This window comes from Nymphaea colorata, chromosome 8 (assembly GCF_008831285.2).
Source record: "Nymphaea colorata isolate Beijing-Zhang1983 chromosome 8, ASM883128v2, whole genome shotgun sequence".
NCBI lineage: Eukaryota > Viridiplantae > Streptophyta > Magnoliopsida > Nymphaeales > Nymphaeaceae > Nymphaea > Nymphaea colorata.
In genome coordinates, this window is record NC_045145.1 from 3,638,068 (window position 1) to 3,660,921 (window position 22,854).

The window sequence follows — 22,854 nt, forward strand, 5'->3', positions numbered from 1 at the left end:
GGCTCTGCACCTGCAATATAACCATCTGTACAAGAGGTTCTTCATGGATTCAAGGTTGCTGCTGCTTGCTGCATGCATAATTCTTGGAAATCTTGTCTCTGGAATTCCTCAAGGGCTTGGCGCCTTGTTCATTGCAGATGGGGTTCCCAATGGATTCTTTAATCGAGTAACAAATTACTTGTAGGACTTTGGATTTGGGTACACCTCAAATCAAACCCAAACCACTTTCCCATCTGCCTCATGGATGAACTCCAAAATAGGATGTCCAAGTAACCTTGACTTGGACAGGTCAAGCTGTGTGCAGTTTGTGAGGGTAAGTCTAGAATAGGGTTTCAAGCCTCTTGCATCATCACAAAGGCAGGACCAAATGAGCCATTTGACTTGAGGATGAGGCGTTTTAAAGTCTTGATTCTCTTTTATCTAATTTTGAATGTTGCTCTTCCCATTTATCTCCAGCTTCTTTCGATAGTAGATTAGGTAAATTCAATTTTTTTTTTAAAAAAAAATGATTTTCAAAACATTACTTTTAGTTTAGACTTGGTACCACTCAAAGTCATCGTTCCTTTCACAACCAAAAAATTATTCCAAAGGTCTCCAGGAAGATGAAAAAAGCACGGGATTGTATCAAGAATGATGTACGACAACATATGACATATGAGAATGTCCTCATGTTTTGAAGGAATTGCACATACAGACCCTGTAGGTTAAAATTCATCAAATAGCTCGCTGCTCCAAGGGCCATAGTAGCTGGTCAGGTTGACAATAGGTGAAGTTGAAAAGTTTCTTGTCACTTAGCCAAAGATGGGCCCGCTGCACCGGAGAAATGTCACATGTACACCTGCACCGGTCGAATGGCTATGCACCATCAGCATGCAACGCTTGTTCACCTTCCTTTTTCCCAGCGTAATGCAGAGCAATCAGCATTGAAAACCTTAAACAGGTTCATTATCGTCATAGAGTTTGATTATGGTGAAAGCTCTGTCAGGATGAGAATTGGGAAGGGAAATAGTGATGTGCAACTAAAACTCATAGGAACTTGAGGGTTCAATCCAGGAACAAGAATCTTGCAGCCAAATATGAGGGTTCAATGCTTGAAAAAGAAACTACAGCAGAGACGAAACCAATGAAAATCAGAAAGAATTAACCGCACGTTTCCAATCCAATCAGTTATGAAAAAATACTCAAAATTTCCTATATTCATCAATGGGACTTGTAACAGAAGCAAACCCCACGACCCCCTAAAAGTGTTGATGGATACAAAGAGTGCAATGAAAATTAAGCAGAAAAATAGGGGCGGAGAAAAGATTATGACATCCTACACACGTGCGGCCTGGGCTTGCATTGCATCTTCGAGCATCGCACTTTCTACAAACGCATCTCACTTTGAGAGCTAGCATCAATGTACCATTTTGGACATGCGGATCCAGAGTTCTCTGGCCGATCTTCTGTCGAAGAAATAAGGAAAAGAATCTATACTCTGAACGAATTTTGCAAAATCAGCCTTGGAGAATAAATTGATATGTTGCTGATGGTAAAGAATATATCGTGCCAAGAACGAACAATGGTGGCTTGCATAGGGTGCTCTATCCAGCTTCACAGCATCAGCTTGCTTCACAGAAAGAATGCATCTCAGGCACATGTATTGAAAGGTCAGCAGAAATCCATCGCTGGTGAAACTGCTATGCTTCAATAATGTTACAGTGTCTAATGAAGTCATTGGAGTAGTTCACATGCTTAGACCAAAATGGCCGCAGTTCCTTGAACCCAATGTCCAACCATGGCTTTAAATCACCATTGTAGTGAATTACAGCAGCCTTCTTCACAGCACCAACGTCAGTCGCAGGTTGATAACCCAATCCAAGCATGTGCCAAGAAGAATCAATGGGGTGAACATGGCCACTGAAGGCAATTAGTGCAGGTGGTAATGTTCCAAGCCGCCACAGAGTCAAGCTCTGTTCCAGGTTCTGAATTAGAAACAATTAACAGAATTAAGCAACAATCGTAGCAACTGAAGATTTAATTTTCCATGCCCATGTATACCTATAAGCAAGAGCCAAAGGTAAAGTGGTTGGGTTTAAATGGCATAAGTTGTGTATCTCAAAAAAGCTTGCCTATAAAATGACTAACATGGAATGAGTTTACAGGTTGTTTTCTAAGTTGTATTACAAGATGAAGGACCTTTTGAATATAATGATCTGAACGAACAGCATAAAAATGAGATCAGTCTTAGAGACAATCATAGTTTCCCAGTCAATTTAACATGACTTGGATGATCAGGCTAACCTTGATAACATTTTAGTTAAGCCATGTCGGCGGAAGTTCTTACCTCCTTAACCCATTGATGATATACTTCCGTAATGCCTGTTTTCCTCCAAGCACGCAAGTCAAATATATTCATCCCATATGCCCATGCACATTCCTCAGGATCCAAAGTTGAGGCAAGAAGGGGATGAGAGAAATTGAAATAGTTTTTGAACCGCTTTGACATAACCCAGCTGTCTTCACCTCTGCAAGTTTCGACAGCTCCATTGACCTTACCTTTTAGGTCAATATCCCACAATGGTGCCAAGTCCTTCTGGACAACAACATCATCATCTAAGAATACCACCTTGTCAAGACTTGGGAAAAGCTGTTGACAATGGAAAAAGAAAAAAAGTTCAGTTAACTTATATAACCTCCTCCAGTACATTATTTAACAACTAGACCAAGGAAAGGATGGCCCTTGATAATGCCATCAACAAGATACACACTTCAACCCATATAAACTCGAAGTGGGGTGCACCAAGAGTTTAATAAACAGCCCAATACCAATCCTGTGTGACTTGGCCATCCCCATCAAGCCTCTATCAGATTGGTTTTGGTGGATGTGAGCTCAGACATCTCTGTCAAGTCTCGGTTACTTTGCTCACATTGAACACTCATGAAAATTTCAAACCAAAAATTAACCTAATTTTAAAGTACCTCAGGGAGATATATACGGAGATGGTTGAGCATCAATACATATTTTGGGCTCCTGGACCGCAACTTTGCAGAAACCACCCTAGGATTGTCACCTAGATTGGTTTCAACGGTGTGTCTCCCATGATAGTACTCTCTGATCCCATGATGTCTTTCAACTGCTTCAAGGACAGGTATATTATCTTTGCTCAACCAGTCAATTTGATGAGTGCCTTTTACTTCAATTATAGCAGGAGGAAGAGGATTGAGAGCAAACCACGAGTGCATGGCTGCATAGGTTTTTTTGTCAGTGATCAAATGAAAGACAATCTTCTCTGGCTTTTGGGATGCCCTGATAGTTGAAGAGACAACAACTGAAGCTGCAAGAACGTTATCAGTGGCAAGAACAAAATGGTGATAGGAGTTGTCAGAAAGTGAATGTAGCAGTTCAGGAGATGGAAGTTGCTTTCGAGCATGAGCATTGGATGAATATTCATCGGTCAAACGAAGAGTAAGACATTGAAGGCTCTTTGGGATAGAAGTAGCCGCATAATGCTTGTAGAGGGACTCTTGCAATTTTGCCAACTTGACCTCCTTCTCTAGATGCTCCACCTGCAATCAGCAGGTACAAAGGACATCAAACAACGAAAGGAAAGTCACAAATTTATGAATCTTATAGCAGAAAAGGGAAACAAAAAGGAGAAAAGCAAAATGCAGCATCAAACAGCTATTAGAGCCTAAAGATCATATCCGACATTTCTATAGTCATAGGCTTTGTCTTTTCACACAAAAAATGTATCAGGCAGACCAAGAAAAATGTTAGAACCAATGTTGTACGGACATAACCCATAACGGACAGGTCCAAAGTCAGATAGATAACGTCATCTAACACAAAAAAATCACAAATGCAATTTTTTATTGTTAAAAATTCACAAAAAAAAAATTAAAAACTCAGAAAATATGAAATAATAAAAGTAGGGAAAAAATGATCTTTGTGAAAAAATGTGAATTGCATAAACATAAAAAATAACAAAAATATGTTACCCACAAAAAAAAAAACTTTCATTAGAAATAATCAGAAGTGCCCACTTAAATTACTCCCAATACTGTAAACAAGCTTTTCTAGGAGTCTTTAGGCAACTTATTGTCACAACATTTGAATTTTTATTTTCTATTTTTGAGATTAAACATAGGATTTTATGAGAAAAAGATTTATTTTATTGCATGAAATCATCATTAAACTATGTCACATGGGTGCCAACGTTACTGCTGGTGCGGACATCAGTGCAAGGCATTCTCAAAAAGGATGGGTGCAGGGACATGGCTATACATATATATATATATATATATATATATATATATATATATACATATCCTGTTCGGTCGCATTGACATGACTACTTCTACCTTTTAGAAGTGCCTGTGTTACATACATTTAATTTTTACTTTAGATGTGTAAAATTGCCTTTCACGCCAACCATAATATTGAAGATTAAGAATTTTATGTGCCTTTAAAATTTAAATGAAAAAGAAAAACATTTCATACTTTTACATGTTTTCAAGGTGTAACGTAAATTACACCCCATGTCGTACTGCAACATATTACAGAGAGTGTTTCATAAGTTACACTGGTATGGTATAGTTACACCTAGTACCAGGGATGTACCATATCATTTTCATTCACAAATATGTTATGTCGTGTGATGTATCATATAATACTAGTTTAAGTACAATATGGGTTGTAAAATTTCTTAATAGTGCCAAGTCAGCAAACTTTAAACTAATACCTAACATAAACCTTCGGAAACAGAGAAGTTGTTCTACCATAGCTTTATACCTCCATTCTCCAGCTTCCCAGAAACCAAAACAAATTGCAGTTCCTTTGTAATCCATGTCTAAATAAAGACAGATGGTTTACAACGTCATCAATACTCTCATCAACCAGCCATATCAAACTCGATCAGTCCTCAAAGGTTCACTGATTTGGGGTACCAAACCCCATGCTTTCTACGCTTTTATTCTCATCTTTATTCTACTTTAGTTCATAATGTTCATGTGAAGATAACAGTTATGAAGAACCAAATTTTTCAAATTATCAATGTTTCACCAGTTGAATACATGTACATCTTTACAGCTTAGTTACCGATAATTTGTGCTTGCAAAATCCTATTGTTGCTACATATATATATATATATATATATATATATATATAGCAACAATAGGATTTTGTATATGGAGGACCATGTCCCTCCACCCAAGTTTTACAAAATGCTCCAAACCAGTGCCTGCACCCACACCTGCATCAATGTGACACAGCTGCCACCACATACAGGATTCTTCATCTGGCTTGATCCTTGCACATGTAGTCCCAATTTCATTTGCCTCAAAGGCCACTCCATCTGAATTTTGTTCTCCACCAGTTTGAAGTTCTCTAAAACTTGGCCTGCTCTACTTCCTGGTTCACTGATTTAGGGATCAGAAAGGTTGCATAAAAGCTAGACTCAACCATCGTGATATTCAACCACCAAAATCATGACATAAAAATCGACATTTAAACTTCATCTGATAAAGCAAATTTTTGGCTTTTGTGGAGTAATGCATGTATAATGTCATGACCACTCTCTCCAGCTAGAAGCTACGAAAGCATCATCCACATATTAACATTTTCACCTTGTTGCCTAAGCATTATCAAAGAGCAATACCTGATTAATTTCTTGGTTGACCAAGAGGTTTCATATCTCTCCCTTCCCTTCAGTCATGCATTGATTGGATGACCATCCCATCAAAAGCTCTTTAATTGACAATGACATAAACATAATGGTAAAGACTTATGCCATGAGGTTTCTTATTAAGTTATTTCCCATATTTCCGATTACCTAAATCACCTAAATTGTTTGGTCAATTCATATCTACCTGAACTAAGATGGAAGGCAGAAGGTTGAAAAAGGATAAGAGCCAAGAACTGCGCAGCAGTTGAAAGCCTGGAAACAGATCAATTTGGAATCCTCCAACGACTATGCTTCCTGAAGAAACAAGATCTAGACACGGTCCTTCACTGCTATGGTCATGTTTAAATTAATCCACATCCAATCCAAAACAAGCAACTGATCTAACTAGAATCTGATTGTCAACAACATATTTGTGACAGGAACCTAACCAAGGAATAACTGCTTCCTCGTGGCCGGGGAGCCCAAGACATTCTATTTGCACTTGACTGGGGTAGCCACATCCACTTATAAACTTGGTCAGATGACTCAGATTAGATATTGATAATCTGACCTGGTCAGATAATTTCATTTGCATGAAAAGATCTATTACCCAAAAAAGAAGTTCCAAACTTCCAGGAGTTGGCAGGGTTTACAACTGCATTTCAGCAGAAACTGTTTCCTGATTAAACCACAATGTTTATTGCCACAGATAACCAGATAAGACTTACGGTTATCTCCAAATTGCTAGCCATAATCACCAAGGTGCAACTCATTATCATCCAAAATCACAAACTGTACATGATGGTGAAAAAAAAATTGGCCATGTCAACATTCATGCATTTTATCAATCTGGGGAAACGGCAAACTGTAAAGGTAAGGTCACCAAATTACTCTCATGAAAATTAAGGCTATTTAACCTCTGGCTCTAGAAGTAGAAGCTCATTTTGTCAAGCTCCAATTCTATTTGCTCATAATGTTTAGATGAAATGATCACATTCCAGGCTGCCCATACAAATAATATTACATCAAGATATTGTTTATCTTGAAAATATCTGCATGAACTCCAAACCTTTAGCAATTTCTGTAAAACTTTTTACTAAAACCTTCAGTCAAGGAAAGAACTACCATCCAGAATCAGCAAGATCAAGAAACCAATTACTGCCATCTTTTGTGATATATAGTTTATAACAAATTCTGCACTAGTCATTGAATGATTTTGCAGAACATTCACCCAAAAAGTGACAAAATGGAAACAAGGTGCAGATGATTGCACATCAGATTCAAGCAACAAAAATAACTAATTACATGCACTTGTTCTTTCTCTTAGTTGAAAATATTTTTTTTGCTATGATTCTATGAGCTTCCATACATTTAACTTAAGCATTAATTAGAAAACTATAATAGAAAAGAAACAGTGCAAAGATGAACTAAAGAATTCTCATAGCATTGTAATAGAAGAAGATAAAGAAGTGAAAAAGACAAAATATTTTTCCACTTAGTACCATGCCCTTTAACTTGATGGCAACTGTCTTGGCATCACACTGCTTGCTCCTTAACTCTGTAACAAGTTCACCAAATGATGCTGGAATTACTAGCTCATCAGGAACTTGCTCTGCAATCACCTCATTGAAGAGCTTATGTAATTCCCCAACAAGCCTCTGTAATACCAAAAGCAGGTCAAGTGAAAAACTGAAACGTACTCAACCCTGATTCGTGAACAGCAAGTTTTTTCTAGGTCAAAAGCTTCTGAAACAATGCTTACGAGAAAATGAAAAAGACAGAAAAGGAAAACGAAGACAATTCACCATTGAGTCATCCGCTCTTCCAAGAAACCGTGGTCCCAATCGCCTGCCTAAACAGTCTGAAATAAAATGGGAAAATGTCAGCCTGCTATATTACAGCCATGGCACTATGATTTTATGATCAACTAATACATCTATTATAGAATTTAACTTCAATAGGAGAAAGAAGGAAATAAATCTTGAACCAAGCATCATGTAAAACCTATTGTCAATGTCCCAATAAGAAGGCTGCTACCAATTCTTATCAAAGACCCAAACCACAACGAAAGAAACTAAATGAAAAAGGACCGCCATATCAAAATATCAGTTCTCAACTAGCACAGTTGAATATACATATGCCAATTTGAAAAGGAAAATCAATCAGATCAACAGCCATGCAAACGAGTATCAATCGGAAACGCTTGTGCCACTATCACCTCATGAATGCATAAACGGCCGAGCGTCCTAAATTTAAGCTGGCCATGGTCTCTGCAAAAGCATCAATGCGTTCAACGATCTAAATTACAGAATACTATTGCGAGCATATTCCTAACATTTAATGTAGGAAGGGAACCTTAGATATATTAACAAGAAAAAAAACGGAGGAAAAAACGACTCCAAGATCATTCGTGAACATTGTAGACAAAATATAACGAGCGAACAAAGCCAAAACAAATTTAACGAGGACAGCATCTTCACTTAATTAATAGGAAAAAAATGAACACCAATCAGGAAAGAAAGCAAAACGCGTGCAACAGGCAGCGACAAAAAGCCGAACAAGGCCTCAAGATTCCGACCAACCTTCGTAATCCAAAACAGATCCATGTCAAATCCCAAACACGAAACTCTTGGCCTCGAGAATGAAAATGCCGACCAACAATTCAGATCCCGAAATTCCGAAAGATGGGTATGTGAATAGAAATTACCCAAGGACGAGCACTTGTTGACGCCTTCGAGGGTGACGACAGCGGTCAGTATGAAGATGAAGGGCAGGAGGAAGGCAAGAATGAGCATGGTATGGAAGAGGGTCCGAGAAGAGATGTGGCGGGCGGCGACCTTGATCTTCATAAAGTCGAGCAGGCCATTGCTAGTCGAAATTGTGATGCTTCTCATGCTAGGAGAGATATGGACCTGCATTGTCTTCTTCCAGCAGGCGAGGAAGATCTAGGCCCGAGGCTCCCCTCTCGCAGAGAGAAGAAACGAGGGAAGCAGAGTTAGAGACATCGGATTGAGGATCCAAAGGATGGCAAATGAGAGAAAACGAGCATCTGGGTCGTCCTGGTTTCTTCTTCTGGGGAGACTGGATCATTTTTCACGCGGAAAGGTGGACGGAATCGCAGGTGGGTCGATGGTCATCCATGGCAGGATGAGAGAGAAAGAGAAAGAAAGAGAGAGGGATCAAATTTCTTAACCTGAGCTTATTAGGTGCGAGCTGGCCCTTTCATTCTCCTCTCTCCGTTATGATTTTAGCGCAAATGGGAATTTAAGAGATATTAATTTGGTCATTAAGATAAAGCATTGAGAGAGAGAGAGAGATGAATCGCTCGAGTTTCTTGGGTAATTTTGCAAATTCGATCTCCTTTTCCCCTCTTCCTTTTATGGTTTTACAAAAGCTGATTTTGCTGTTGTTTATCATTATTTTATTCTTGGTGCAGAAGGGTCAAGCAAGCCATTCATGCAGGTTGGCACGTGGGAAGAAAGATGGTGATTGGTGAGAGCGTTTGGAGCGTGTGAAACAAAGTTTGGGGTTGACCTTGGCTTTGGTGAGAGAGTCCTTAACATGGGGGGCTCACCTTGGTTTTGGAGAGAGAGAGAGAGAAACTCTTTTGGGTGCCCAAATGGGATTTGAAAAGAGAAGTGGAGGAAATGTGGGGCTTAACTAAAATTGGATCATTGCCGGCCTATAATTATGGAGCAGTAGTTCCACAGGGCCTTAATTTGTTGTTCCAGTACTCCGTTAAATTTGGCAGCCAAGATTTCTTGAGGAGTTTGGGGGAAAGCTTGGAACCTGTGCATCTCCTCTGTGCATCTCCTCTTGATGAGCAGTGAGCAGTACAAGAAAAGAACCATTTGGCTTTTCCTTCTGCTTTTCATTTTTTCCCAGCCAGTTGAAAGAAAGACTTGGACCTAAAGCCTCTCGAGAGATGGTAAATCTTTTCTCTTTTAGTGTGTTTCACCTTTGTAGGTTCTTCTCTGATAGGGAATCCCACCTCTTTGTTTTGTTTTCCTCTCTTTATTTTTGTTTAGCAAATCAATTGGCAGATGAGTGCATGTTTGGTTGTTTGATACCATGTTCTCTTCATGGAAAAGCTTACTCTTCATGTAAGACCTTTTAACTTTAAAATCCAGCAGAGAAAGGTCAGATAAGGAAAAGGGTCAACTTTCTTTTATCTTTTATCCAAGTCTAAGGTGTAAGCATACTCTGGTGCAAGAACACTAGAGAGAAAATCACCACTGCCCACATGTTGGTAGATCTTCTTAAGAGTAAAAACCTGGAAAATTTTCTCCTAGCTTTGGCCGAGTTCACAAAAGCTGGCACTCACTGCAGGAAATTTGTCAGTTACTCTTATACCGTGTCCTTTTTTAATCTAACTCTCAATGCATTTGGTTAATTTGCATCCGGACCTTTTCTTCGACCTTGACTTTGTCATGTCTTAAAGAGTCTGATGAGCTTTAAACTTGTGGCATCCTCTCAATTTCGTGATATTCAGAAGCTAATTACTACTAAATAAATGGACTTCTGCAAGCTAAGTAAAAGAAAGAAAAAAAAAATTGATGAAAGGGGGAGAGGTAGCTAGATTCTTCCTCTTCCTCTGAAGTTCGCAACCATTCAAAGATCATGCTTACGAAGTGTACGCGTGAACGAAATTGACATAGTCAACTTATTTTAAATCAACCTCTTAATCATATTTTTCAACAAAGATAGGCAGCTTTACATTGAAAACAGTGCAGCCCTCTGTTTTCTTACAATTATGGGAATCTCGAATATATGTAACCGTTAGACTACCAATGTGAACTGAAGACACGAGACTGCTGTCTGAATTGGCCATTTGAATCACAGATTCGATCCATTGGTTGATACAATGATTCCACATTATTTATTTTATAATTCTATTTGTTTTTAATATATTTATATATATATATATATACATTACCTATCATTATGTTTCCAGAACCAACCGACATCCCTTATAAGACCAGTAAAATCACATCACAGGGCTGGATCCATCACCATTTCGCTTCAGCTAATCAGATTATCCGGATCTTGGCCAAAAATATGGATTTTGGATCCTCTATTTGGACTTTGATCCAATCCAATGCTCAAAAGAGCTCATACCCAAATCCCGAAACTGCCGTGTGATTATGTTTACTAATTACTACAGTCACATTGCTATCTCATCAAGCTCGCTGGTAACTGTCTTTTAACTTGCAGAGGACCGCGGCAATTCAATTGGAAACTAAATAGTTTCTTTTTCTCCTCCTTATTTAAAAGTCACGAAACCATAACCACGAGTTATTTAAATCCTCCGGCCATCCGTCCATCAAAATGTCTCACACATCACACACGCACACTTTGATGATGCATTGGGCTGCGCACGTCTATACAAGTGACCGTAGTCAGAAAGAACTTTTTTTTTTTTTTTGAAAAAAAAACACAATAAATTAACTGGCCTTGTAAAACTAAAAAAAAAATAGTTTTTTAAAAAAATGTTTAAAACGAAAAAATGTGTTTTTTACCTTTTTTTTCAGTTTTTTCATTTTTTCAGCTTTTTTAATGCCAAATAGTTTTTTTATTTGTTGCAAATCTTATTTTTTTTTCTCACTTATTTTATTTTTTTTCTATTTTTAGTTTTTTTTTAAATTTTTAAAATTTACCATATTTTTATCTTTTTTTTGTGTTTTTCAAACTCACCATATTATAACTTCGAGGCCTTATTAACCATGATTATAATGTCTCAGCTTCTCTCATAACCACAATATAAAACGAGTGAGATTTAATCTGGATAATTGTAGATCTGAATAAAAACATTAACCAGTATTGCCCAAAACTAGATCGGAGATTCGGAAACCAGTGGATGACCATGGCAAAGAGGCCAAAAGAATATAATGCTTTGTTTAATTTGTGTACTCAAATATGGATCTGACAGAAAGTACCGCATCATGAACTGGAACCCAAACTCAAAGAAGTCCAATTAGTTAGGCCAGAATGGGATCCAGATCATGACTTCTATTCCGATTTGAGTGACTTGGATCCAGAACACACACACACACATCCTTTTCATTTATGGGCAAATGCTTCTAGGTACAATTATTCCTGAAACTTCTCTGCTTTCTAAGAAAGGCAACCTAACACGTTACTAATTCAATGGGGAAAGGCGAGTGATGACGGAGTCCGATCAATGGATTCAATACGGCCGTCTTTACAGCGGGATTAGGTTTGACCGGCGGCAGATAACGCCGAGATGCTCTGAACCGGCGGCCCGTCGTTGGGACATGGGCGGGTCAAGCCGGCAAATGGTGGGCCATGGCAGGGTAGCCCTTGCACGAGCACAGTGTGGTTCGGATTGGCCGGCCGGTCGCCGGCAGCAGGTCTTGTCGTCTTCTAAATTATATTTTGAAACGGCCGGCAGCATTACATGCCCACCATTAAGTGAGTGGTTCGGATCACCATCTGTTCAGTGCATGCGAGGTCAGATCTGGATCAGATCCAATGAGAATATGATTTGGTATACGTATATGTCGGCGCACCATCTGTTGAGTGCATAGAACGTCAGATCTGGATCAGATCCAATGAAAATATGATCTGGTGTCCACACATTGGTTTGAATTTCAATTTTCTCTAGTATGATTAATTTATCCCCTCGACGTGGTCAAAGAATTTTAAATTAATGCCATCAGGCTCGGCATCTGAGCATGTAGGCCAAAGGAATCTAATAAATGGCTCGTACAGGTTTTTATTTTTTATTTCTAAGTCAATCTAAAGTACAATATTAAATCCTTTTTCAATTTATAAAATGAAAAAAAAAAACGGGCCGACACATCAATGATATGAGCTATAATATAAGTTATGTATTTTAGAGGATAAAGAGTTAGGTGGATGCTTGGACTTTTTGTTATCTATGCTCACCTTAAAAACAATATGATGCCGACACAAGCTTTTACAACAATGATTTAGATTCAACTCTTGCTTTCTCAACTTCATATCTCACATAACTACCCTCTCACATAACTACCCATCCAGGCAGAATGCAGGGGCGGAGGGAAGGGGGGTCTTGCCTGGGTCATGGCCCCACCCCAACCAATGAATTTTTGTTTTTTTTACATTGAAAAAAATAATATTTTTTAATTGCATAATGTATTTTTTGTATTAGAATTCAGTTTGACCTTATCCAGATCCAAAAGTTGGATTGCCGGTCCGCCCCTGAAGAAAACCCTGGTTCCGCTCCTGGCTGCATGACATGATAAATTCATAGATTTTTTAAGTTTCTAACTTTACAGTTCTGTGATAATCTTTTACTTATAAATATGAAATTAACGTTATTTTCCTGATGTTCTATTAATTCCTATAGACAAAGAGAGAGAGAGAGAGTGTGTGTGTTTGTGTTCAACACGAACCAAAATTTCGCAAGCCGTCACTGGGTACCCGCGTCTGTGCCCACCCCTAACTTGCCTTGCATTCGCTACCGTAAATCTTCATGTATTCAACAGCGTACATGATCTAGCAAATGACGATGCTCTCATTATTGTTCTGTGGAGAGGGAGATCCAAACCATGTCATTTCACATTTTTCAGATGGAGAGTACCCACTAGGTCTTTAATCCACTGCTACTAAGATCGGCTTTTGTCTGGAATTGTTATTCAAACCATATACAGATAATTGGCTTGACTCCAAAACCGTTTTTAAGGAGGTAACATTGAAAGATTGCAATTAATAAGAAAATTCAAAGCATTTTTTCAAAAAAAAAAAATGTAGAAATAAGACATGTACAATTTGTGAGGTTCCGAAAATATCCAATAGCAAAAGTATTAAGCAATGATACCTCAACCGACACATATAATGGATTTGTTTTCATCAATCCAACTCCAGTCCAGCCCAGCGCCATTCATGGCAGATTCGTGATTAGCATCTAAAGACAGTATAGAACTCAATTTTCCTATTTGAGAAATCCTCAGCGTAGATACATTATGTGTCTTATGCATATACTACGAATGATACATCTTATTAATCTAATCTTAACAAATATTACAATGCATCAACAGTAAATAACTCAAAAAAGATGAACCCCTGAGCAGAGGGATTCCCCAGCTTCCATTTTTCTTAGTGGAGATCGTCCTTAATAACCCGCGTTGTGGCTTTGATTTTCAGCCAAAGATGGGCATGACGTGGACCAGCGTAGGTAACAGGTAATGTTACTAAACCAAAAAATCAGTGTCTGAGAGTTCGAGAATCTTATGCATGCCTTTCCCTCGAACGCCGGGCTTGAATTGGTTGCCTTCTATGTACCTGCATTTGAGGCAACGCAGAAAACTCTTCCATGTTCATTTAGATAATCATACAACAGCTTCAGGGCGTGACAAACTAAAGCAGCGCATGCTCTAAGATCGGATCAAAAGTAGAATGATAGAAGAAGGAACACAGAATAACTTGAATCAACATAAGATTAATGTTGCTTGAGCATGCTGCAAGGGTTACTGAATTCAATAACCCTAGTAACATAAAAAGACAACCCAGGAAAAGCAAGCAAGCGTATACAAAAGACATTTTGAAAAACAGGCTTAACTTTGGGAGAATGCCTTGTGCTTGAAAATGCACATTCGACTGCTTAAATTAGACAAAACAATGCAGTTAAATGAAAACCTTTTCAAACTCAATAATGATTTTGTTTATAATTGAAATTTCGGTAGCTACTCCAAAAAAATATGAGAATAAACGGTGATACAAAACTTGAGTTTATAAGAAACAAAAGTCACAGCATGGATGCTCTTAGTACGAGCTACCAATCCAATTGAGTTCACAAAATGAGAAGAGGTATTGCCACCGAAAAGAAAATCATTTTTCGACATAATATCAGAGAGTACTTTTTGTATATCAACCATGTACATCAAGTTCCATTTGTTTGTATTGGTAAGATATGAAAAGATTGGTACAAGTGCAATCACTCATTTACATATTTGCAAATTCTATTGCTTTTCATAAAGAAATGCCTGTACTTTTCACATATGGAAATTGGCATTTCCAGTTCAAAAAACTGCAATCAGATATGTATAGTATATCTGCAAGTTTTCTACAGGTGGAACTAAGCTAACACACATGACAAGTACAACAAAAAAAATTACTCACAGTTCTTTCAATAAGGGGTGCTTATAAAAGGTATCTGGAATCCTTCCTGTGAACATATTATGATCCAGGTACCTGGCATAATACAAAGGAAAAAAGTATTAATAATTTATTGTTATGGATCGTGCAGATAAATCAGTTTGTGTGAGGTTTTACTAAGCCAAAGAAAATAGAACATTATACAGTCATTCCATTAACTATAAAAGCAAGTGGATAGTCAGGTTCAGCATGAAAACTTGCACATGAGAAGAACACAATCAAGTACTAAATCTCTGATTTCCCAAAAATAATTTTGATCTATCGCCACATTTCTAGGCAGACATACAGATAAGTTAATCTTGGAATAGAGGCAAGGTCTGCAGGAACTATCCCCGTCATCTTGTTGTAAGAGAGGTACCTGCAAACATGTACCCAGTTCATCTTTCAGAGAGGGAATTAAGGATGCATACAATTCATCACTGCAGTATTACTCACAGAATTTCCAAATTTGTCAAGTTCGCAAGCTGTGCAGGAACTCCTCCAGTCAAATAATTGTTATTCAGGTACCTATATTACCATTAACTTGTTAAAATAATAACTTAAATGCTAGCTGTGCAACTCTAGGAAGAAGGAATAAATATAGAACCAGAGAAACATAAACTAACAATGAACATCCACCAACTGCTATCCAATATGCGGTTCAAACAAAAGAAATTACACATGGGTGCAGATATGGAGGGCAGCAATTTGAAAAAATGTGTGTTTTGGCTGTAAATATACAGGATTTCTCAATTACATCCTTACGGATCTGAACAACATGATTTGTCTTGTGGGTGGGTTTTACTTCTCAATCACATCACTCCACCGTGCAAGTGGTTCTATCAAAGCTCAAAAAATGGTGGCCTGAAAAACTTTTAATTCCTTTATGATCTTCTTAAGTTCAAACTTCAAAATGCACAGGACATTTTTATGTTCAGGTTGCGTGAAAATAAATTGCCTATAACATCCACTCCACCAGTTCCTCATATTCAGTAAACATGCAAACAGCATGAGCTCTGAGACAATATCAGATTCCACAGTTCACATATTTCCAAGTCAAAAGAACCTTTTCTATATATATATATATATATATAATTTCAAATAATACAAACCTAAGTTTGGATAGAAAATGCCCTTCTGGACATTTCAAGTAATACTAGCAATGGGAAGAACATCACTTTTGCTGGACTTCGGTGCCCAATTTCTTTTACCATCCTATTCTTGAAAGTGATACACCAGAAAAATAACTTGATTTACAGAAACAAGCACAAATAGGTCAATATTCCTTTCATGAAAATTATTATCCTGCATTCAAAGTGTGAACAGGTTCAGCAACTAGAACACCATGTACCCCAGACATCACTTACAAGTTACGAAGAGATGGAAACCCGCCTTCTATGTGTATAAGCTCCCTTATTGTTCCTACAAGATGGTTGTTCCCAACATCTCTGAGGACAAAATAAAATTAATGCTATATCAGAATATATAATGCAATTCCAGCAGTGCAAATGGTACTTTTAAAAAGCAAACAGTGCTAGTAAATTGAATGTGAACTAAGTAAATGATGCTAAACCATACAATTGCCTAAGGTAGGGAAGATTCCCCAGTTCTGGTGGAATGCGCCCAACAAGGCGATTTTGCTGCAGGTAGAGATAGCGAAGGTCAGGCAAATTTGCAAGCTCCTTAGGAATTTCTCCCTTGAAATGGTTGAAGCTCAATTGCCTATCAAATTCAGCAAATGACAATTAACATATACTGGACTTGGTAATATGTCTGGATCAACTTACTTATTTTAGGAATACAACGTTAATCTTGGTATAGAATGCCAGACAGACTTACAGATATTGCAATTTTTTCAATTCGCCAATCTCTGGAGGGATAACATCTTGAAATTTATTCCACCTCAGGTTCCTAGCACAATAAGAAAAAAGCAATTTACTACAACTTCCAGTAGATTTCCAATTGACAGAAAGTTCTAGCTAATCATTAGCAACCACAATGCAACTTGTGAAATTGTAGAATACAGTATATCACTAGTAACCATGTTTAGCCTTGACATATACATAAAGGTGTATGTAGCTTGAAGCTTCTATACAACCACATACAGCTGGGTCCTCATATCTAATGCCGACAGATTTGGGGGGTTCTCAGAAGCGGAAAAAATGGGTTTCAAGATTAAGGAAATAAACTACATTACCTTGTCAATTCTCAGAGGATGCCAGTGCCCACATTTTAACACGGATACTGCACTCATGGACTCATAGCCCCAAGTTAAATGGAATGTTTGTCTTATAACAACATGTCCAATATTGAATATTTAATATCTATTACATGTAAAATTTCTCTTTGTTTCATTCCCTTTCTATTTCATATCTGGAGAACTCCACTCATTATTGAGACTTTTTTCAGAAGAAATAAAAAAAAGTAACGAATCTCTCTCTCTCCCCCCCCCCCTCTCACTATATATATATACACATGCACGCACACACACATATAAGGTGATGACTGATGATCATTCACTTTCATTTAATGATTTTTTTCTTGTCTATGGAGATGGGAATTATTTTTCTCATCAACCAATTCTACATAGTTCTGAGTCTTTTCTAATCCTTGCTCTTACTACTTGCATCAATGCTATACCTAATACCACTAATATAAACCATTCCTGCTGACACCAATAACATGAATGGACATCTTAAAGAATATAGCCAACTTTTTACACCTACCAATGGAATTCTTTTCAGCTTTTAGCCGAAACTAAGGCAGGGTGCATGAAAGGCCAGTGACCTAGCCCAGCAGATTATCATTAGATAAGTGTCAGATTGTTAAATCCTCACTCAATCAGGGTTGGGCCCCAAACTGGGACAAATTGGTGGCTTGGGATTCTGTGTGCCTAAAATTGTCCCAAGTGAAACTTGTAATTGTCTTCACAATGTCAAATTGTTGTCTATAGGGCTTAAAACCCCAAAAAAGCCATGAGGCCATGCTATGTAATGCTTCAGTCAAGCTGGATGGTCCTAAAAGCTATGTTTTATTAGCAAGATGTAAGTTCATGAAGATAGTTCTACAATGCCTTTTTACTATTATGCTTCTACCATAGCAGACTGTTAGATACCGGATATGGGATCATGGGTCGGGTCCATTTGATTGACCCAGTAACCTCCATAAATAGGGTCGCTAGACCAGAACAGTGTTATCGCAGAACATATCGGGTGTTCCTCTAGGAGGAGAAACCCTAATCTGGGATTAGGGTTGCCGTGTACGTGGGTTTCTCAAGGGTTCTACTGTAAGGAGGGGATATCAGTTAGAGTGGCTAACACAGAGACACAGCAAGTTCCAAGGAAGAAAATGATGCTGAATTACAGAAAGAACTAAATCTACATGACTATCAAGTGATGAAAGGGTGTGTGATGTGTGTATAAGAGAGAGAGAGAGAGAGAGAGAATTCTTCAAAAAATATTCAAAGAGCAGCTGCAATTTTGATTGTTGATTTATTGAAAATATTTACAAATTAAAGCATGAGAGTGTCCAAAAGCCTACAATATTCTCAGACGCTTAAGCCGTCCAATCTGAGGAGGGATTGACCCAGTCAGCTTGTTGTTATGAAGATCCCTGTTAACCATACAGATAAAAAAATGCTCAGCATTGGACAATAAAAATAAAAACCACATCCTTGTAAACATCACAAAAAACACACAGAAAAGCAAATGCATAATTATGACTCCTGAATCCAATGGATACATTATATATGTACTGCATAATGATACACAGCAAGACCCAAATCTCTACTTGGGCCCTCAACTTGCTATTAAGTATCAAACAATATCTTAACATTGTCCATCATTATGTAGGTGATGTGAAAGAATACAATAAGAAATTTGGGGAAAAAAAATATCAAGGCATGATCCCGTGCAACTTCAGCTAAGCAAGTTGAAAAACATTACATTTCATTGAAAATAGAAAAGAAGAAAATTAAGAAGAGTCGAAAAGTATCATTAGGAGGGTAATCAAGCTGAAGTAAGCAAGACAGTGAAAAGGGAAATTCTTTGACAAATAATTTCTTCCTAGTTCAGAAGACCGATATTCTAGTTAGCACAAAGTCTATCAGAGAAGAAAATTAGTATAAAAGGCACATCTGAGAAGCAAGAAGCAAATAAAGACAAAATATCCTCAGACATGAACAAGAAAAAAAGGAGAACTTAATACATAAGCAACAAGGAAGCACACAAAAGAGGTAACTGTAGTACTTACAATCTTGTGAGATCCAAAAGGTTGGTTACAGCAACAGGAAAAGGTCCAATAATAGAAACTGCATATACCTCCCTGTAGGAAAGAAATAAAATCAGTAAGTGGTTAACAAGCAAAAGGCTTTACGTAATACGAGAAATTTTCAAAAACAGCCTAAACAATTGGCAACAATCAAACCTAGTCTTCTCATATTGTTAAAAAGATAGCTAACTTTTCCACCATCCATAAAAAAACAACCATTTTCCTATTAAGCCTAGGTTATTACTAACCTAGGCTTGGGTTGATCTTATTAAATACCAAAACACCTTTAATGAAGACAAAATTGTAATTTTCAGATTGTAGTAGCTTTCTTGACTATATCCAATAACATTAGTACATGAGTAATTATACCCAAATAACTTAGTTTTTCTATTAACATTTAAAATAATTATGTGATTTTTTTCGTTAACATTAGAAAACCTTTTTCAAGGAAAACTAATTGTATTTATAAAGGTTAGGCATATTTTTTATATCACTTTTAAAGGGTAAAAAGGTACCTTTATCCTGTTTTAATAATTAAAATTTCGAAGATAATCTTATGAATCCTCTCGGTTAATCATAGAAAAGTTAGGTGCGTTTTAGGTGCCTTGTTTATTATTGTCTTTTTTTAGGTGTGTTTTTAAATTTTTCAATATAAAGATCGTATATCGGTATGTAAATGAGACAAGCATAAGAAGGAAACTTTCTAAGTGCAATATCAATAGAGGAATGACACCAAGAGCAATAGCAAGTACCTGATCTTCTTTAAACATTTTAAATATCAATAGAAATAGGTCTAGTCTAACAGTAGGCAAATCAAATGAGTGCCCGGTCTTAAACTCAACTCCTTTCGGTCAACAGAAAAAAAAACCATAATGTAACAAAAAGAAAGTGAATATTATATTCAATGCTAAACATATCCGCTGTACTTACAAGTTACAAAGATGAAAGAAGAAAGAATCTATATTTCAAAGGCAGCTCAAACAGACACCCATAAGAAAAGACAATGGGAATTTGAAAAGGGAAATTTTCATTAAAGTTCAGTTGAAACATGAAATCAAGTTTCTAACTGTACTGCTTTAAATGTGGACTTTCTTGGAATGAAAAAGTTGCCATACCAGCCAATATATGCTTCATCACTTATAAAGAAAAAAGAAAAAAAAAATTGATCAGCAAGCCATCTGCTAACTGTCAAACAGATCGCCAATGATTTTCATGTGTAACCAACTTACAGTTCTGTCACAACCCTGTAATCTCCCTGATCGGTACATGTGACACCAGACCATGCTGGTAGATCTCCATCTCCACAAGGATCATCTCCAACCCACGAATACACGACTCTCCAGCCAAGAGACGCCTTTATTTCATTTAGTGCTTTCACTGAAACAGGACATTAATTTGCGACTATGTTATTAAACAAAATTCAAAGGGGAATCCAGAGATTTTATTTCAGAAGTCTAGATCCACATTCTACAAAGACAGAACACTGTCATTATGAAAACCAAGCAACATCTTTATATATAAAGCAAAAAAGCATTAATTAATGTGCACTTCCAATGCCAAAATTGGAGAGGGACGATGAAACCAAAATGATTCACATTATGTCTTCCGGAAAACAAAATATAACCAGTCAACTAAACAACAAAAAGCCAAATAGATTTAATCCGTTAAGCCACAGTGATAACAGTTTTGCTCTACACTGAGAATATGTGCTAATTTATTTTGCCGGAAGAAGCTCGGCTTAGCCCTTAAAAGGAAAAAAAAAAGGATAGAGGAAGAAGCACAGCTCGTCAGCCACCATACTAACAAATCCAAGCATTTTATCATGCAAATTGCCAAATTTAGACAATTCAACAAGTATGTATAATTACTCGACAAACTGAAGTTCATCTACAAATTTCTTCTAATTGCTCGGTCAAGATATAGCCGGATAAAATCCACTCGAAAATTAGAAAAATAAAAACAAAAAACAGTCTTGCTTCACGCAATGCATGCTTCGAGAGTCATACATTACGATAATACTGAGACAGCAGAAAATGCAAAGAAGGAAAACCTAAAAACAGAGAAGAACACTCGACCAGGAATTCTAGCATTTTCCCTAACTCATCCCTTTTTCCTAAATTTCAGTAATCGGAGAAGCAGTTGAACCGCACGATGAAGAGATCTCCATGTCTCTCTCACCGAGACAAGGAACAAATCTCAGAGACATAACAGGACGTTAAACAGCAAAAAAGTAAATCAAAATTTAGAGATGCATCGGGATCTACCGTCTCTTTTTAGGGTCTTTGAGTGACCAGCACGGAGTAGAAGAGCGATCAATAGGAGGAAGACAAACACAGATCGGAAAGACGACCCCATCGGGATCTCCGGCCAAACACTTCGAAGAATCAGAGTAGTAGCGCAGCACTGGAGTTAACTTCCGTCCCTACGAAGCATGGATCTCCCTCTCCTCACGGTAATGGAGGATCGGAAGGAGCAAAACGTGGCGGCAGCAAGCAGACAGAACGCGGAGAGAGAGAGAGGGAGCGAGGGAAGATCCGAATACGTGTGGATCCCGATTTTATAGTGACACCCACTAGAGGGAAGAATCGCTCGAACATCGAATATCGACTCGGACTGAGACGAGACGAGACGAGACGAGACGAGACGAGACGAGACGAGACGAGACGAGACGAGACGAGACGAGACGAGACGAGACGAGACGAGACGAGACGAGACGAGACGAGACGAGACGAGACGAGACGAGACGAGACGAGACGAGACGAGACGAGACGAGACGAGACGAGACGAGACGAGACGAGACGAGACGAGACGAGACGAGACGAGACGAGACGAGACGAGACGAGACGAGACGAGACGAGACGAGACGAGACGAGACGAGACGAGACGAGACGAGACGAGACGAGACGAGACGAGACGAGACGAGACGAGACGAGACGAGACGAGACGAGAAAAACACCTCGCAACGTGATGAGAAATTGCAGTTCAGTCGATCAATTTTTTGGGAATTTCTATTTTCGAGTTTACCTGTTTTCGTTTCATAAAACAAAATAGATTTGGCATTTTTAAATTAAAAAAAAAATACTCGAATATAAAAGTGATTTTCGTTAATCTAAGGAGCACAGAACATTATTTGCAATTTTTTTCAACATTACCTATTATTATAGGTCACTAAATTATACTCTTACATTTTAGTCAATTATTTTGGCTTCTCAAGTTAACGTAAGTTCACTTTAAACCCTCATCTTATAGTGTTATAGTCTAAAGCCCTTAGCATTCTTTTAGAAATTAAACTCAAAACATGAATCATCACTAGTCATGAGGTGGATCGAATTAAAGTTTGTAAACTTTGACAGAAGCTAAAATATTATTTTTTAGAGTTTTTATATATGATAAGTAATTACGTGAAAACCTATGACAGTACGGAGTATAAAGATGTTAATAGATCGATTCAAATCAAATGTCTTCTTAACCATGTTCATTTTTTTAAATGTTTAAATATCGGGTTTGATACAAATTAAAAATAGTGTATCTAAATCTGAATAGAATCTAAAATCCATATTTTCACATCCGAATCCAAATCTGAATTTAAACTTTATCCAACTGACTTTGTAATACATTGGATATATGATATTTATTTGAAACTAAACTAAACTCGATCTAAATCTAATAAGATATTGATGTATATCCAAATTTGAATTCAATCCAATGTTATTTCTTAAATTCGAATCCAATTTATTTCTTATTCAAATATTAATTTTTTTTCATATCCGTTTTTTTGAAAGACTAATCAATTTTAGTCGGA

At 37.5% G+C, this 22,854-nt stretch overlaps 2 protein-coding genes across 2 annotated transcripts; both read right to left on the bottom strand.

Annotated features, from left to right (window-relative positions):
- Positions 1–1,124: 1,124 nt before the first annotated feature.
- Positions 1,125–8,968, bottom strand: LOC116259058 (probable galacturonosyltransferase 14). Its single transcript, XM_031636661.2, has 6 exons — positions 8,353–8,968; positions 7,451–7,506; positions 7,148–7,303; positions 2,962–3,549; positions 2,327–2,629; positions 1,125–1,964 (listed from the first exon to the last, which is right to left on the bottom strand). Exons 1-6 carry the CDS (start codon positions 8,561–8,563, stop codon positions 1,680–1,682), a joined length of 1,599 nt encoding a protein of 532 aa, XP_031492521.1. The 5' UTR covers positions 8,564–8,968; the 3' UTR covers positions 1,125–1,679.
- A 4,579-nt stretch (positions 8,969–13,547) lies between these two features.
- LOC116259686 (probable leucine-rich repeat receptor-like protein kinase At1g35710) lies at positions 13,548–21,577 on the bottom strand. Its single transcript, XM_031637567.2, has 11 exons — positions 21,317–21,577; positions 20,282–20,429; positions 19,035–19,106; positions 18,324–18,395; positions 16,623–16,694; positions 16,362–16,505; positions 16,151–16,231; positions 15,240–15,311; positions 15,091–15,162; positions 14,769–14,840; positions 13,548–13,931 (listed from the first exon to the last, which is right to left on the bottom strand). The coding sequence occupies exons 1-11, from the start codon at positions 21,405–21,407 to the stop codon at positions 13,841–13,843; spliced, it is 987 nt and encodes a 328-aa protein (XP_031493427.1). The 5' UTR covers positions 21,408–21,577; the 3' UTR covers positions 13,548–13,840.
- Positions 21,578–22,854: the final 1,277 nt, after the last annotated feature.